The sequence below is a fragment of the Vidua macroura genome, chromosome Z (assembly GCF_024509145.1).
Source record: "Vidua macroura isolate BioBank_ID:100142 chromosome Z, ASM2450914v1, whole genome shotgun sequence".
In the NCBI taxonomy this organism is placed as follows: Eukaryota; Metazoa; Chordata; class Aves; order Passeriformes; family Viduidae; genus Vidua; species Vidua macroura.
The window spans coordinates 29,731,999-29,751,143 of record NC_071611.1 but is presented as its reverse complement, the minus strand read 5'-3'; the positions used below and the strand labels follow the sequence as shown (position 1 = coordinate 29,751,143).

General features: G+C 33.8%; 1 protein-coding gene across 2 annotated transcripts in view; it reads right to left on the bottom strand.

Annotated features, from left to right (window-relative positions):
* ADAMTS6 (ADAM metallopeptidase with thrombospondin type 1 motif 6) overlaps positions 1-19,145 on the bottom strand; it is a 133,212-nt gene that overhangs the window by 49,199 nt on the left and 64,868 nt on the right. For both annotated transcript variants that reach the window (XM_054003727.1, XM_054003728.1), the window contains exons 9-10: positions 15,223-15,369; positions 6,001-6,142 (exon numbers count right to left, since the gene is read on the bottom strand). In XM_054003727.1, coding sequence (XP_053859702.1) covers positions 6,001-6,142; positions 15,223-15,369 — 289 coding nt within the window. The remainder of the gene's footprint in view (positions 1-6,000; positions 6,143-15,222; positions 15,370-19,145) is intronic.

Here is a 19,145-nt window from a genome sequence, read left to right as displayed (position 1 = left end):
TAGGGTTCCATGACTTCAGTTTGGAATTCGGATGCTTGTATTTGCAGTAAATTAAACAAAGCTGAACCCATCTAGAGAAAAAAACACAGCAAATCAAATTACCTTCATTTTGCCTAAGTATTATAAATGATGGAGCCTCTTTCTGTTGCATCATGCAGAGTTACATATAGGCATTTCAAATTATGTAACATCTAAGCATCCTATATCATAATCATCATAAACTGTCACAATGCAGCACAATGAAAACTCAGTGATATGAGCAAAGATCAAATTGCTGTGCTGTTCTTGTTTTCAAAACTCATGAAAGCTTCTAACAAATGTTATCAGTTCAGCCCATAAAACTAAAATTTAAAAAAAAGGATGGGAAATACAGTCACAAGGCATATTAAATTATGATAATTTGGGAGGTTCATCTTTTGTCCATAAAATTTTAAAAATCTAAATAGGTTTGTCTGTTACTTCAGCATGTTTAATTTATAATATGCTGCACCTCTTGATGAGCATTTGCTAAAAGAGAGCATAAAAATAATTAACTTGAATTGCAATTCAGACCTGAAAATCATCAACAGAGTATTTTCAGGCTCATTGCTGAAATGAAGATGACAACTCGACTAAAACTAGAAGACCCTAATTAGTAAGGGAACTTCAGAAGGTTCCAAGTTTTGTTCAGATAAGCACCCAAAAGTTACCATTTTAGTGCTTCACTACCAAAAGCTCATTAAGTGGTGCAGCATGTTATGAATCACACACCAAAAGAATGTGAAATAGAATACAAAACTTAAGTCCCACCTTCGTATTATGTTACCAATATTCTATCATAAACATTGGGTGCTTATGTGAACCTTTAGGAAACTAAAGGAACCCTATAAGATCAATCACCTCCAAGTACCATCTTCCCTTTCAAACCCACGCAACCTATCCATCTTTATTCAAACAACATTCCGGTATCTGGAATCTCATCCATTATTGCTTCTATGATCATCTAATGCACTTCTCCTGTTCTGATCACCAGCTTCTCCTTGCACTTTCTTAAAAGCATTCATAGATGCAGCACATTGATGTTGACATCTGTGTCTCTAAGAGAGAGAAAGAGAAAAACAAAGACAGAAAGGAAGGAAAAAGAGGGGGGTTTGGAGACAAGATAGTCCTAATGAAGAAAAAAAGGGGACTGCAGGAACTTGTTTGAAAAAGGATGCAGAACTACTTTAGGTTCCAGAAAGAGGAAAACTTCTGGGACTTGCCTTGGCTATACACATCATAAAAAAAATTTAGAAAAAGGAGGGAACAAAATTCATTTAATTACAACACAATCCTGTAAGTCCTTACACAATAAAAGCTTGAAAGATTAATCATTTGTAATGCTGAAGGCCTGCACAATAGTGGTGAGAGTTCTTTCAACTTACTAGGAAGCAAAAAAAAAAAAAAAAAAAAAAAAAAAAAAAAAAAAAAAAAAAAAGATAAAAATGAGTAGTATGATACCAATACCAGTATCTTCAGTTCCTCTCTTTGCTTATACATACTTTTAACATCACTTTGTGAGCAATGCAATGTAGATCCACCTGATGAAACTACATATACTCAGATAACAAACAGCAAGCCTAAGGGCAACTTAGCTATGGTATGATATATGAAGCTGGGGTCAAAAAAAGGCACTTTACAGTAAGTTATTATTATGCCCAAATTCAACTAAATGCATGATCCTAGGCATAGGGATCAGTAAGGAACAAAAGTAAGGGAACAAAAGGAAAACAGTAGTTTTGGTGCAAAGATACAACAGTGGCTTCTCTGTCTTTCCTTGTGAAAGATCATCAGTTTCCAGAATCTGCTTCTGCTTCTATCTTCCTATAAAACCCCTACATCAAGCTCAATATTACTGGTCTTCATTTAACTGGAGTAAACCACATCCATATTTCAAGAGAAAAGTGACAGTTTAATTCATGAACATTAAAATTTGTATCACCTGATTACTAGGGTCAATTGCAATTCAGGCTTCTTGCCCTAGTGGAAATATTTTAGAACTATAGATATATAGTAGCATATTTAGTCTCCTGGATTTTAAAGTCAGCAGATCAATGCTGGTGGAAAAGCATAAAATGACAGAAAAATATACAGAATAATTGTAAGCTACTATCTCTGAAACGCTGCTGCTAGCAGCCAGCAGCTTCACAGATCGTAAAATGCAACACAGCAATACCAACCATATGCATAAAGTATTAACTGCTTTTAAAATGTCTGAGGTTTTAGCCTCTCTCCTAAAAATGTAGGGACCAACTCTAAAGTAGAGCATTATTTTGAACCACAAAATCAGGCATTTTTCAGGTATTATTTAAACTCATAAAGCAGAGAATTTGAAAGTCAAGACTGCAATTCTTTCCTGAGTTAACCCAGAGACAGCCAACAGCCAACTGTTACTAGGCAGATTCTCAAAGGTTAAGGAGATCAGAAGTCAATGAAAAAGTTTCCCTTACAATCACCTAAACCAAAAGACTAAAGCAAATTCTGAACTATTAGTGGAACAAAAACACAAACAGAGCAGAGAATTGAGACACATCTGACAATCAGCAGAAGAAAATCCACACTGCATCATCCTAGAAGATGTAGGTTATCCAGCAATTACATAACCGAAGAGGAGCTAGCACTGTTTCTAACAACCTCAAAATCTTCCACTGCAGTGAATTCAATAAGATACCTGAAAGCATGTATTGCCTTCAGGAAAAAGCTATGCATCAATATTGAATGCATAGCTTTGGTGCAATTTCCACCATTAGAATTTGACTCACTCTAAGTAATAAATCTAACATTCTCCTGAGTGCAAAAATATACGCTAAAAATGAAATATTTTAAATAGCTTGAGACATTGCCTTTCAGTTTTTCATTCAAAATACCCATTTTTTTCACCTAAATTCTGTAAAATTTTCCCTGTATCAAAAGGGTTGCAGTATAGTATATAGATTAGTATAGTATAGTATAAAAAACAGTGCACACGTAACACTCGAAAGATCAATGTCTACTTGCTAAAATACAGCTTTATTTTTTCAGCTCAAACAGCTAAGGCATCACCTTGACTTCTTGTCTCAATATGCTAAACAACACAGAGAAATCTGACCAGTAGCTGAAATACTTTTGCTACAAGAGTTCTGTCTGAATGTAACTAAACACCTGATTAGGAGTAGCCCTCAAAATAGCACCAAAACTACTGAAGAGCTCCTTTTTATACCAGATTGTCCCCTTGTCAGTAAACAAACATACACAAAAGCAGAAACTTGAAGTCCCTTTAGTAATTGAGTTCTGATGCTTTAATTGGTTAAACACCTCTTCATGTTATTTAACTTCACATTCCTAAGTAAGAACAGCTCCAACTTTAACAGCGAAAAATTCATTGCAGAATTAGGACAGGATCTATGATCTAAAGCAACTGTTTAATTTAACATCCAGAGGGAGCAGATGAGGAAATAAGGGAGAAAAGGCAAGAAACACAGTTTAACATTAAAGCTCCATGGTTGAAAGAGATACTTTTTCTAAAGGTTAGAGGATTATGGCAGAATTCCTAAGTAGAAAGAATGTCAAGATTTCCCAAGTTATTTTTAAAAACACCAATTATATAAACAGGTTCATCACAGTCCACAGAAGATTTTCCTGCCTGCACATATTTTGATTTGAGAGTTTCTCTTGTCATGGCTCACCACTAAAAATCAGTGTTCATAAAGAACATGAGCAAGAGAAAAATGCAAGCAATTTTCTCTGAGACTTGGAATTTATTTCCTTTTGAGTCACAAAACTTCCTGTTGGAAAACCCACTCTACCCCTTTTTTTATTAGACACTTCAAATAAAAAGGGCTAAAAGAAATGCTTGAAAGGACCTAGTATACGAACTACATTCACTGTCAATAGGTAGTTTTTGCTAGTTTTTCCATCATAGTTGCACATGTATCTGTTTGAAAAAGATCCATGAACTATTAGTGGCATGTTTATTGAATAGTGTATTGAATAGAAATATCCAAAGCACTGACTGTTTACTTTTGATAATAAGAGAATTGAGCAGAGTATTTGATTTTGCTTGTCCTGGGATCCAGTTTCACTCTTCAGTCCTGAAACCCTTTCATATATAAATAAATCTTTTCTGAGTAAGTTATTTTCATCTGCGCTACAATCTCCCAAAAGCTGTTTCCCCCCTGCTTCAAAATTATCACTTCAAATCTCTAAGATAATAATCACCATCGTCACATTGCAGAGCATTATGACCACGGTAGCTAATACTTTTAAATGTATACACTATTTAAATGTATATTATTTCTTAGAATGGATACTACCAGACTTCTACAATAACTTAATATATGCAGTTTGAATCCTGTGATCAAAAATAGGGTGGTTATTTTCTGAGACACTTGGAAGTTCATATTGACGGCACACTGATGGAACACCTCACCCTATATCAATTCAGAGGTCTGGTAATGAAGACATAGCTTCGCTTCATGAAGACATTGCCTCAATTAAGTGTCAACATATTTTTCATAACTCTTAGGGAATCCCAAAAAAAACTTTTAAAAAAAAAGAAAGCAGAAGGCAAAAAGCAAAGATATGTCTTCATTACTTACAATTATTTCTGGTTTAGACACTGGTTTAAGAAAGAAAATGCACTGTGCAGTATGATCATCACAACAATGGTTACACAGTTTAACAGTGTTTCAAAAACCCTATATATATGTGGAAAAGCTAGGTTTTGCACATTATGAACTTTCCAGTTTAATTTAGAATTAAATATGGGATATGTCTCCAAAGACTATATATGTGCTATAAATCATGGATTAAATAGCTGCAGATTTCCCTAGACTGCAAATAAAGATTGTGGTGAAAATTTGTAAGAAAAAAAGAAAAATAATAATGATATGACTTAGATGAAGAGACAGCAAATAGGGCTATTAAAAAACAGAGATGGAAAGTGAGAACCTAAACAGGAATAATAAAGGCCAAAAGAGGCTTGATGAGGAATCAGAAGACACAGAGCCAGTTAGCCAGCTACACAGCTCTTAGATCCTTTCCAAAATGCAATCTGCCAAAGAGGCATCCCAAAAATAATAGTGTATTTATCATCCCAAAAATATTAAAAATTAAATTTCTTGTTTTATTTAATTATTTTATCTGAATTATCTAAAAAATTAAAATTATTAAAACTATTTACTTTTAAACCATAAGATATGTTTTCAATGTTTACTTAGTGTGGTCTCAGCTGATTATTTCATAACAAGCATAGCAGAATGCATCCTTTAACTGCATACTTTTGCCTGGAAGACTTTAAGTAAATATTTGTAACACAATGACCTACATTTGAAGGTTTTTATTTCTACTGTAAATTTATTTACTTTAATTATTGTACACTGGTACTTGCAGCCAAATCTTTGCTACTACTTTGCTACTCAGTATTGTATCCAGCTATGTAGCTTCAGGTTCATCTATTCCCAGAACCATAATTCATCTTTCAAAATAGATATCTGAATAATGTGAGATGCAATAGACTCAATGTCAGGGGAAAAACAAACAAATAAACAAGAAAATAAAATCATATCTGATCAATCAATACAAGTACAAAAGGAACTTCAAAATGTAGTTTTATATGGAAAGGTTAAAGCCAAAAAAATAGACTTCATGTTTCAAGATTAATAGAACATAAACCTGACCTCAAGCAAGTGAAATCAGGGAAAATTCTCACTTACACTTTACAAGGATCGGGCTCAAGTGTTCTGGACTCTTTTTTTCCCTACAATTAAAGAACAGTTTACCCGGCTCATCATTACCCACATTTAGTGTACAGCACATACAAAGGGCTCAAGCAAAAGATGCAGCATAAGGATTAAAAGTAACCCTTTGCTTACAAATGATGGCACCAGACATGCTATTGGAAATCTGTAACCCACTACTCCAACTAACTAAAGATTTATGCTGTAAAGGAATATATACAAATGACTAAGCAGAACACTCAGCATAAGGATTAAGACTTCTTACCCCATATTTACACTGGCGGGATGTTGCTCCATACTGGAAGCGACACTGTTCATCAGCATCATACACCTGACCTGGGGCCACAGCTGGATAAAGAAAGTCACGCTTGGGAGGCTCATTATCAAGGCAAGTACCACGGCCCGAACTGTTCAACATAAAGGACCAAATCAATTAGGAATTCTACTGACTGTAAATCACAGTAATGATATTATGTATCTAGTTATTACTTTTAACAGTGCTGGGTGTGAAACAAATATGATTGCAATAAACAGACAGTAAGCAGGTACACCCATATAAACAAGAGAAAATATTTAGAGGGAATTAGGAAATTAAAATAATTTTTCATCATTATTATTTTAAAAAATGCTTATTTTAGATTGTGAAATAATTTTATATATTATCCTTTTTTAAAGTGTGATAATTTCTGAGCCACACAAGACTGATTTTCATTTTTGGTTTAGGATTCCTATTTGTTTTCACTGAAGAACAGCTACATTTAGTCAGAGAATGAAAAAAAAAAACCAAATCAAGAAAATGCAAGAAATTCAGTTTACAGTTTGAAATTACCCTTCTAATCCTTCAAACAGCTAAATATACTCTTATAGATAGAAGCAGCTCAACTGGTTTATGTAAAACTAAAACACATTCGAGTTTCAGCATGACAAAATGTTTATAGGATCAGGACCTTAACATGCAAGCTTTTCTTCCATTTGAGTGAAGAAAATGGTTACAGAGGTAAAAATTCTGCAGGAACTTCAAATTTACCTATACCAGGGTAAGTGAAAAAATTTGTATGGGTCCAAGATGTTTTTTACTGTACTAATAGTTACTGTACTAATTACAAAAAAATTCATGTTGGAACAATAAGAATCATCTTTGCAAACTTCAATATTTTTTTCTTTTTATATTCACTGTTTTGTTCAGTGGTTGATGTTTTTTTTCCAAAATATGCCCATATTCAACCACAATATTTTAGTGTAGTGGAACAAATGACAAAGAAAGCCAAAACCAGACTGAGCTCTGTTTAGAAAACTTTGTACTTTGCTAAATACAATTATTCAGTTTTATTGGGTCAGTGTGCATAAAAGAGGACAGATGCTTTTTTACTTTCATTTCACACGTGAATAAGTGAGGATTTTCAAAGAATTCTTATGGCAACACTTAAAATTTTTTTCCGACATTCCTACCAATTTTGCCAGCACTTATGTTCTGTTTTTTTCCAAATCTTTTCCATGCACCTTGCCAAAGGAACGTAATTTCAGAAGTGAATGTTCTACACTGTTTTTTGGAGATCTCCAATTTTCTATACTTTTCATCTGCAGATAAAAAAGAAGCAAAAAGCGTCCTTTAACTACACATCTTATGTTCTCATTTTAAATCTATTTTGATCAAGTCTTCAAAATACTAGAAAAGATCCTTTGGAAAAATGAAGAAACAGCCTCTGCCAACCACTTCATAAGGTGGCAAATAGCAACTAATGCAAGAACCAGGTAAATACTGGAAAAAATACAGTATTTGATGACAAATTCCAAGGATTTCAGTGTGATTCACCTGCATGCATGCATACCCATGCATCCACTCAGCTGAAATCTACTTTTAAAATATCAACTGTGTGGTTCTGGCATTAAAAATGCCAGAAAAAAATGCTTTATCTCATGTAATTGCTGCAAGTATATATATTTTTTCTAGCAGCAGAAGTTGGGAAAATATCCTTCAATCTTTAAAAGTATTTCAGTGCTGTATTTTGTGTATATGAGGAGTGCATGTTAATTCCAGTATTAAAAGAACTGACATACAAGCTGATTTTTCTGCAATGTCTGGACTAAACTGCAGATAGAATCTTTCCTTAAACAAGCAGTGAGAAGTTTAGCATTTGGCACCAGTTTGAGCTAGTACTGCCATATGATGGGAACATTTCCATAGATTCCAATATTGCAGTTTACAAGATGACTGTAAACTGTGATCTTGTAAACAGGCAGCCAAGGGCACTGCATTTCAAAAACCTCATTACCTTCCGTCAGTTCTCTCCGCAGGCATATATACCCCTGCCCAAATTAGATTACAGAACCCATCCTAAACCTTTAAATTTGCTAAATTAAAATCTATTCCTACTCTACAAGACACACAATGGCAGAAAAGCAAGTCATAAATCCTTGTATTGAATACAAAAATATTACTCTTCTGCTCTAATTACCAGATTTGCACCATAATGAAATATTGTTATAGTAATTAAGTGAGAAAAGTACTACTGAGAAGTTATTCTCTTACTAGCTACATTATATCACAACCTCTAGACTGAAAATTTATTTCTGAGTTTCCTTCTGCTTCACTTCTATTATTTATCTCAAGCAGTTGAGCAAAACTGACCCCTGATACTGTATTGCAGGAACTGAAGTATCCTGGAAAATAAATGGCATGATCTTTATAAACACATTAATAAAACCAAAGACTTTCCATTGGTAATGAAAGGTTTGACCAAAGCTCTGCAAAGGATGAATACAGGCTGAGGACCATTTAACCTTTCCAGAAAACTTTTACAGGACTTGGGAATGGCCCAATACTCTTGTGTATGTCCCTGTTCTCTCTTTATTTGTTCCATCAAAGCAAAGCCCAGATACTTGAGAAAAAAATTTATGTTAAATCTAGGGGACTGAACTAAAATGGTCCAAGAAGATTCATGGTTTTGGAGAACTTTATAAACAGAGATCTAATTATTATTATCAGTCAGACATATAAAAGTGCAGATGTAAAAAAGGATAGGAAAGAATGCCCCAAATACCTTCATATCCACCATTTTAGAAAATTTCTACTCATAATTGCTTTTGTGCTTTGTGATTTTATCTTATATAGGAAGTATATACACCAAATCAAAAAATCTACAGGATATCCCTGCAGAGCATTTTTGAACATGAGATGGATAAATCTTTAACGTCTGCAACAGAAATAAGATGATCTCGAACTGCTCATTACATTCTATTACTCTATAAGGTACTAATAGTACTCATGGTTTTTCTCATTTTCCTAACTTTAGGTTAATTTTGTGAAGTTTTATGGGACATACTGGGACTTGTTTCAATTATGAAATAGCTAAGCTTGATGTCATTTCAGCCCAGTATTCCAGTATTCCAGTGCCAGTGTAGTGTCTCCAGAGATCATTTTAAAACACTCTACAATATAATCTAATTTTTTTTTTTTTTTTTTAATTGTAGTATCACAGGGCAGCAAATTATTCTTCTGTTTGAAAGGATAACAAGGATGCTAGAATTTTTTAGGAAAGCTTAACATTTCAGACTGCTGTCACTGCTAACTGCTCAACTAAATTGATACCAGCCAGGGATTGAATGTTTCTAAATCTTTACAGACTGAACAACACAAAACTCAGGATCACCACCTCAGCACAGCTTTCACAGTTGTATTCAAGACCAATAAAGAGAAAAAGCAAAAACCATGGATGTAGATCTCTGAGGGTTTATATTCCTATTACAGTATCTATTCTCAAAAATCCCTACTTACGTAGTATAACCAAACTCCTGCAATGGCTGAAGAAAATATCCCAGAATGCTGGCTCTGAAAATTGGTTTTGAATGTCACACAATGGCTTCATTCATAATAATTATGTGGACTATAATGCAAGCTACACTTCATGATCACAAATTAAATGTAGTATAAATATTTGTGAATATCTGTAATAGCTAAACTATCATATACATAAATACATTGATAATATACATAATGTTTTATTTAATTCTGATACCAAATAAGCAATAAAATATGAAAAAAATAGTAAAAATTATTAACAAAAACACAGAGCATTTTTACATATACATGCCATTAATTATTTACATGCCAATACATCTGACTCCTAACAGAATCCTTACTTCATATTTATAAGTATAAACTGATTTTTTAAAAGCACCAGATTATAGTTCTGTACAGGTTACAAAAGCTGCTTGACATTAATGGGTAAACATTAATGGGTAAACATTGCTCAGTAGTCTACAGATCTAAGCATAAATATTTGTAGAATCTGGACATAAGAGAGCTGAGATTTGGATTTGGTGTGCTTAAAATTAAAATTAAGCCAAATGCAATTACTAAATAAAAACTTTATTGAATGTTAGGGAAATTCAGATTTACCATTCACTCTTCTGATAAAATCTACTTCTTTCCATTCTTTTATGCCAAGGTTGGCTCTGTCTTAGTATCTATTTCATACAAAAGACTCTGTAATTTTGCATAATCTTCTCATCACACTAAATGTTTCTTTTGCTTGGAGGGAGCAATTTGCTTTTTCTTTAATGCATGCTATCCCCCATGCTTTCCTATGATCCAAAGCATTATTTTATTCATTGGAATATCAAGCTGCTGTACAAAGAAAATTCTATTGGTTCATCAATCAAAACCATCCTCCTACCAAAATCTGGTTTTAAGAGTTCATGAGATACTAACATATAAAATACTGGACCAATCATTTATTTCATCAGATACTCTATAAATAAGTTAATGGAAATCTGATGCTGATTCTGCCCTTTACAATTTCCTTATATTTAAATAAATCAAAAGTGAGACTAAGAGTAATACTTGCAAAGTCAAAACTCAAAGCCATATTGTCATCCCATAATTACAGAAACTCTTAGGTCTTTTTTTCAACTAAATAATCTTTTAAGTAAAATGTAAGACTTTCAAAGTTTCATAAATCTATAGCAAATGAGGGCACATGTTTTTTATTTAATTACCTGTTAGGGAAAAATAATTTAAATATTAGTATAATTTAAAGAAAAGAAGCAAATTATAATTCAAAGTGTAGGTCAACACATAATACTGAATGCAAATATTCTCTACTGATTTGTAGAAAGAGATATTAAATTTTGATACAATAGATGTGATCTTATCTTCCAAAACTAGTCTTAGTTTATACTTTTTTAAGAAGTTACTTTACATTTCTGGAGCATGAAGGAACTGGTCACAGATAATATATGAGGCATATGTAGACATATCCTATATTTACCTTGCATATTCACTTGTACAATTAAGATTCTTGGGCAGACGATATCTGGACCAGAACACAGAATGATTTTTTTTTTTCCCTATATTGTCTGCATGGGCTTGCTTGGACAAAGATAGTTTTGGCTCCCTTTCAGAGTTAGAAAGTTGTAGTCTAAGATCTAAATCCTGCTGTATGGCAATCATAGAGTGTCTCCAAGAATTTCCCATGATAGATCTTAATGAAACAATTTAAGATTCTTGGTTCTCCTCCATCTTCAAAAGACAATCCTGCCTCTGAAAGACAGAGCTGGCCATCTTGCTTCTTTTAACTCCTCTCCTGTTACTGACAAGAGAAATAAACTATGACTCCAAAAATCACATAGGTTTTTTTTTTTAACATCATGTAGAAGTTATATACATACACACATGTTGCATGGAATTAAATTCATACTAATTGTTTTTCAGTCATTAAAATTTTAGGATTGGTTCTTTTCTCCTGTGAACAGATATTACACGTTTCTACTCATCTCACAGAAATCTCTGTCTCCTGAGACTGCCCTCCAAGCCTTCAATTCTCAGTTAGTATTACTGGAATTAGTTCCATATAATGTTAGTGAAATTAAAGCCATTGCAAAGCACTTATGAACAATTCAGCTGATAAACTGAATTATGCCAATCTTTCATTCCACCTAAAAGCTTGATAGATAATAGCTATTTTAAGCTTGGCAGACAATAGCTCTTATGTCCTCCAAGGAATATTTTCTCCAGAGAAAAAAAAATTTCCTTTGGCCATTCCAGTATCTGTGCTGGTTGATCATCCTTGCTGAGAGTGTTGGTTGACCTATTAGCATTGCACAACTTTGCTTTGTCTTATTGTCATACTTTCAGCCATATTCATCCTCTTTCCAGCACTCCTGCAAAATATTTTTTTTTCCCAACTACTGCCTGACTGAACTGATACCCTCCAGGTGATACTTCATGGTTACTCCTCAGTGCAAAACTGTGGTAGCAAGTGGTGACCTGAGCTGGTAAACTAGTAAATACACATTAGCCTTCCTTACCATAAAATACTGTGACCGTGTAATGAAATTCTATCAAAATTCATTCTAGTTGCATTAATGTGGTACCATGACAGCACGGCCCAAACACATGCAAAGGTCCAAAGATATAAATCTAAAAGGTCTCACAGATCTGCTTTCTGCTTGGGTATCTGCATTTAATATGCTCAAGTCCTACCTGTGTTGTTACACACAGCTAAATGAATTCCAAGCCAGCTTGGCCTCTAAAGCTCTACATCAGCATTTTTCTCACCAGTTGCTAAGTCATCAAGAAATATTAGGGGGAAAAAATAATTTTTCCTTTGAGGATGCAGACTCTTCTACTCTCCTAAAAGCAGTCACAGATATTTTGCCACATGAAACTTGCTATTATTTTTTTGATTCTTGCTAACTGTTTACTACCTGCAACTGAAATACACCTGCTCTTAGAGCTGTTCTGTCTTAAGGAAAGGTGTGAATGGGTAAAAAGTGTCCTGCAGATATTTGTTGTACTCTAACAGCTGCCTGTTGTCATTGAGATGGCATAAAAGCTGGTGAGGAAACTAGAAACTAGAGAAACAAAGTACAGTTTTACAGACTATCTACCTTATGAAATAATAAATCAAATATTTTAAGGAAAAAACTATCCATTCATTTATAGGATATTAGATCCACAGACAATAAGAAGCATAGATTTTAAAGAACAGATCATGTTTGAGAAATCTGACATTTCTGAAAACAGATTCCAGGATTAGTAGATGAAAGAAAAGTTATACTTGATTCTTAGTACAGTATTTAACACTGTATTCTAGACAACTGGAAAATCTACAAAAATTGTGATGTGTAACATAATATGTGTCCAAGGTGGCTTTGAAAAAAAATAACATCTCTATTCCCGGATACAAAAATACAGCTGAAGTATTACGAAAAATGATTTATCATTGAATCTGGTATGCATAGATTGTTGTTTTTCTCTAGTTCAAATATCACTTAGTATCTTCAGTAATGATTTTTTTGTGAAATTCCTTTTTGGTAATAATTCAAGTAGAGTTGCAAACACTCTGTGTGAGTGTTTGATAGAGAAGTATCTCGAAAAACCTGATAAGATTAGAACTATGGAAAGAGATTCAACAGAGTACTTCTGGCTTTATAGTAATGTAACTACAATTTCACTGCCATTCCACAGATTTCAAAAACTTAACCATAAATCAAACCTATGGAATGGAAAAGAATAATAGAGGTGCTAACAGTAAATAATAAACTAAATCAGTAAAAAAAACCCAGTGTAAAAAGGCTCAAGATAAAAATGTTTTTAACTGGCAGTAAAAATTCAAAAGACCACTGCATGCATCAGGCTAAAATTTGAAACTGTGCAGGATTATTATAAACAAATGCTCAGTTCTATGGTTTTTGAAGAATAACACACACCACACAATTTTATCATGTTCCTTTCCCTAAATCCATAAATAAGAAATAACTTCTTCACTTTATGTTGATTATTTCCTCATCAGCAGACAACTTATTGTCAGGACAATTATGGGATCAAAATTTAGTTTTTCAGAGAAAAGCAACAAATAGAAGTAAACGAGACAGAGAACAGCAGAAGTGTAACAAGAAGAACAAGCTCCCAAATACTACAAAGAAATACCTGAACAGTAAGCTTACAGTCAGAACTACAAAGCTGTGAAATAATCCTAGAAGAAATATGAAAACAATATTCTTTTTCATAGTTAAAACCAGGCTTCAACGACATACTGAAAAGATGATTAATGGGAACAGCATTTAATTAACAAAAATAATTGGTAATTATCAAACAAAATAGCTAGGTATATTTAGTACATTTTTTAATAATGCTAGTATTAAATAAATACACACACACACACACACACACATATATATATATATCGCCTTAGCAAATGAAATTATATTGTGAGAAAGCTGTACCACACATATATGGTAAGGATGATTTACTCATTTACTGCTTTATTTTAGACATTCATCTTAAATATACTAGTATATAAAACTGCGTGGACGCACAGTTCAGAGGCGTGATGCAAAATGCCTTAAACCTATTACAGTAACTGATGAGAAGTTTTCTTCCTCTGAATAGCACCAACACTTAAATATCTTTCTCTGCCCACTGACTCTACAGAAGTTCAAGCATCTTGACAGCCCAAGTCAGTGATTCTGATTCTCAACATCATGTGAGAAGCTACATGATGTTTTGGTATAAAGGTTTTGGTCTAGATGAGTTCTTTCAGAAATGATACAGAACAGCATCTTATTCTGAAGTTAGATCTCTAAAAGAAAGGAAGATGCTAATTTTGTCCTTAGTAGAAGAATGGTTAGACAATTGACTGGTTTATGTCCCTCTCTTAAAATACAGTAAGTGTCTGAATTACTGAACAAGCTGTATTTCTTAGGGCGTGATTGAACAAATGACACTGAACCTGCCAATTAACTGTTATTTGCCTCCAATAAAGACCATCTTTCAGCATCTAAACAAATCTGTTAAGAATCTGTTCTCAGTGAACTCATGGTTATATGTACTTGTCTTCAAATTTGAAACACATACAAGGCTTCATTATGAATCATCAATATGTATAAATGTATATATTGATACATTTCTGTGAACAACTAATTTTGACTGTTTGAATTTTTTCATAGTGAAATTTCAGGTAGCAAACTACTTCTGGATAAAAATCACCACAGAAGTAGAGGTTATCAGAATTTTAAGGTATTAACATAAAGATCCCTGCCATCCACTTCTATAATCTTTATATTCTCGTCAATGGTACCAAAGAACATTGATAGGTAAAAACCCACAAGACTGCCTGAAAAATATCTGAAGAATGAAATGTAAAAGGAACAGGGCTATAACATGATCCATAGATGAATCCTGCCCTCTTTTATTTCCCACTCTCAGATTAATGAAGTAATGAGGCATGATCAGAACTTCAGAACCTTTTGAGTAGATTAAAAACAATAGAGAACTGTTAAGGTGGTGAATGGAGCAAAAGAAGCTTTTGCCATTTACATTGAAATAATGCTCTACAGAAAAAAAGAGTTTTAAATGACTCACTATATTTCTGTCTATTCATTATAAAAATGTAAACCATCAGAACAGGTCACTATATCTCTACAACTGATCCCAAACGGTGTCAATTTTTTGAAAGTGCATTTTTCTTGAGAGATTACTTACTCTAAAAAACTGGTGATGTAATCCCGACTGCAAGCTGACCAGGAGAAAGGATTGGTGTTTGCTGTAATATGAGCTGCCATTAGCTTTGCTGCTTCATGACCTTTGGTCCCACAGGAATTTCCAATTCCATCATGATTCATACCAAAACTGCTCAAAAGAGTAAGAGAGAAACAGCCCATTACTTTTCTACAGTATCATATATCACTTAAAACATAATGTCACCTTTACAGCAGTCACGTTGGACCTAAAAGAACACAGTGCAGGAGAACTCCTAAGTAGAGAGTGAGTTAAGTTCTGATTAATTTATTCAGATCTCATAATACAGCACAATAACATAACCATCTTCCCCCCTTCTATGGATTTTTGGAAGCATTTGATTTGTTTTCTAAAGCTTTTAAAGAAAACATAACAGTATTCTTGCAAGACAAATAAATACAGAGCACTCAAGCCTTTATTTGATATGGTACCTGGATATGGAATATTTATTATAGTGCAGACTCTTGTATTAGCAAAAAAGGACTAAGAATAGGTACTGTTGCTGTAACAATACACTATATATAGGCACGATGCAACCAATGATAATTCAAGTAGAACATGGGTTTTGCAATTCCTAGGACCATCCTGTATGCACACACTTTCTCTGTATCTACTCACAGAGGGAATTGGAGCCCTCCTGTTAGAGCTTTGCTTTGTCAAAGAATGTCAAAATGAAAACAATTAAAAATCAGCAGAAAATAAAAAACTTCTGGATTGAACTTGGCCAAAAGAGAGTTTCAGGAAAGAAATTAACCTTCAAGAAAGATGATATGACCTTAGTAAAAAAATATCCTAAAGAATCCTTATTCTTATTGTTATAAAATAATCCTTATTCTTATTATTATAAAACTCCATGTTCTTAGTCCTTGATTAATTTCAATTCAATCACTTGGGGAGAAAAGTTTGTTCCTTTATTTCTTATTTTTTTAAATATTAAGCTTTGGTCAAATTTACTCCTTCTCAAAGGCTTATGAAATCAGAAGGGCAGATAGTGAGAGACACAGGAACTTCCCTGATAATGAGACAGAAGTAATTAAAACAATGAAATTCTGAACTCCCAGAATCATACAGAGAAGTCTGTCTTTGGAGTCTTCTGTATGCTAAAAGGACTGACTCTCTGATTTCTTAATCATCATTCAGAAAAACAAATGTATGGAGGCACTCAGTTTTGGTTTTCTGTAATATTTAGGACTGGCGCAAGCACATACAAAAAGCAGTAGAAAAGAAACTGACCTTTTATCAGCTGACAATACCACTTCATATCAGTTCATGCCATTTTCTTCACTGAAATCAGTGCAGTTGTGTTATATTAATGTGAACATATTGCTCCAGAATGTGGTATAATACCCCTAGATTTTAATGTTACCCTGAATTTCAATACACTGAGTACTATTTCACCTCTTCAGATGATCACAACAACCTACAAGGAAAGGTGTTGGCAACCATTCCTTCACAAAAAAAAGAACACCAGTGAACAATGGATGATTCCTACAGGATCAGGAAGGACTTCATCATCAAAAAAGCATGGATGCCTTGCCTATGGGAGGTGTCCCTATGGTATATATATTCTGCAGCAATGCCTCCATGTGTCTGGCTCAGTTTGTGGTATCTCACACATGCAGAAGCCATATACTGTATTATATACTGGAAAGGTCTAACTGGCACCTTAGACTATTATATAATCAAATAAAGGATGTCCCTTCTCTATAAAAAATACAGCTTTAATCAACTAATCTGAGTAATGTATGTAATGCAATGAAACTTTCAGACCAGTGTTAATTCCTATGATCTTACCAAAATTATCAAAAAATCTTATCATATTAAGAGAGAAAAGAACTTAGATGTCCTGTGCAACAAACTGAACCACAATTTTACAATTAAAAATGTGCTTTATTTACCTGTTCTCTGTAGCAATTATTTCCTAGAATTTGGGGTACTTCAGAAACGTTCCTTTTTCAAATGTCTCTGTACCATTTCTGGAAACAGAAAACCTTATTTTTTAATAATCTCCATAAACTACTCCTTTATAGAAATGAGTTGGATTATTCTTGTCTTCAGTTTATCTCTAGTTAGTGTATTCCATTTCTTTAAAAATTTACAGACTTCAGTTCTCTGGGAAATGAAATTTTTATCTTTTGGGTGTATAAGTAAAAAACAAACTTCATAGTTCAATAACCTTCCTTCTAATTGCTCTCCTTGTGAAAAAGAAAATGTTGGTGACAGTGGCAGTGATATGCCTGATAAAAAGCATGTCTGTGAATGGAAGCCATAATTTCTGATGCACATGGGAACTCAATCAATGCCTTTCCATGATCTAATGGTATGCTTTATAAATATTCCTTCTCCTAAATCATCTATCCCTTTCCTAGAAGGCTTTTCTACTTGTAAATTCAGGCTTCTGAATTTAGGAGGAATGTGATCATGAGGTGCAGGTAACTTTCTGATGTTTGCTGAAGGGTTTTACAACTACTGTCATCATTTCAGAAGATGCTAGTGGCAGCATGCCATTACAGTCCAGTAACTTGCCCTCCTGTGGGCAGGATTGCAGATGGAAACACATTTCTGACCAAATTACCAATTTTATTTCCATCAGAACAAGCTGGTCATATTTGGCCATCATTACATTAAAACTAGGTCTTTACAAAAGCATGCTTGCAATTGGATTGGCATGGAAATGTAGGGAAGAAAGTAGGGAACATAAAATATTCTTTGTGGAGCCACTGTTATAATTTGCCTACCTTTTTCAATTTCACTAAACATACACAGACTTCTTCCTTTCAAAAAGCACTTACTTTGCATTAAAGGATTGTGCAAAGTAGGAACACTTAAAAAGTTTAAAATTATAACTGAAACTCTCCTGCAAATTATCTCTTGTCTGTATGTTTCTTTAAAAATTCTAAAGCAGCACATCCTAGTAGCGCTCACTGCCTTGTTTCCCTTACTAACATCTGTAACTGAATAAATTTTTTTCCTTTGGAAATCTGCTTTTCATTATATCTGAAAAAATTATTTGAGGGAATTATTTGTAATAGGCATCCAACTTGCAATCCAACCCCAAAAATCACAGGGGAGATAACTAGTGACATCTGCACTGAATAAAAGGGCAATAGATAAGTACAGACCCTGGAGTATAAGCAGAGGGAAGGATGTGAATATAAATTTCTTGTCTACCCTTCCTTTATCTTGCAAAAAAATCAGCATTGCAGGTAGGTCCCTACAGTTTAATTGGCTTACTGATATTTTTGGTAGTTCTAACCATGATGGTTATGGCTCCCAAAACACTTATTGCTGATTCATATGAAATTACAGCAGTCATTTCTGTGAGACAGCCAGAACACTTCTGTCCTTATGTATTACCCAGACACTTTGGATCCAGAGAAGACAGGTCCACACCAATCTGAATGCATCTCCATACTCTTCACTGAGATTTATTTTGTATACCAAGTACTTTATTAGCCCTGAAGTTATCTTAAAAGTAGTCCTCAGGTGAAATGCTGTTTCTCAACCAATTATCTCTGCTATCCAGCTGAAGTACTAATTATCTTTGTATCAAACGACATCTTTGTTATCTTCAAAAGATATCTTCATATCTCCCTAGCTTTCTTAGGGTTTGGAGGATTCAGAAAAGCATAGACTGTTTCATTTCTCTAAATACAATAGAGAATATTAGGCTTTCTTGCCAATTCATGAGTTATATGAATTTGACCCTTTTTTTTTTAAAGCAGTGTCTTTTATGTTGCTCTGCCACTTAACAGCATTAGGAAGAAGAGTACCAGAGACAGAATTGTGAGTCAGGTGAGGAAAGAGTTACAGGAACACAAGAGAAATACTGTAAAGTCAAGCACTGGGTCTTCTTTTCCATTATCTGAAGCTGATTCACAGCTCCA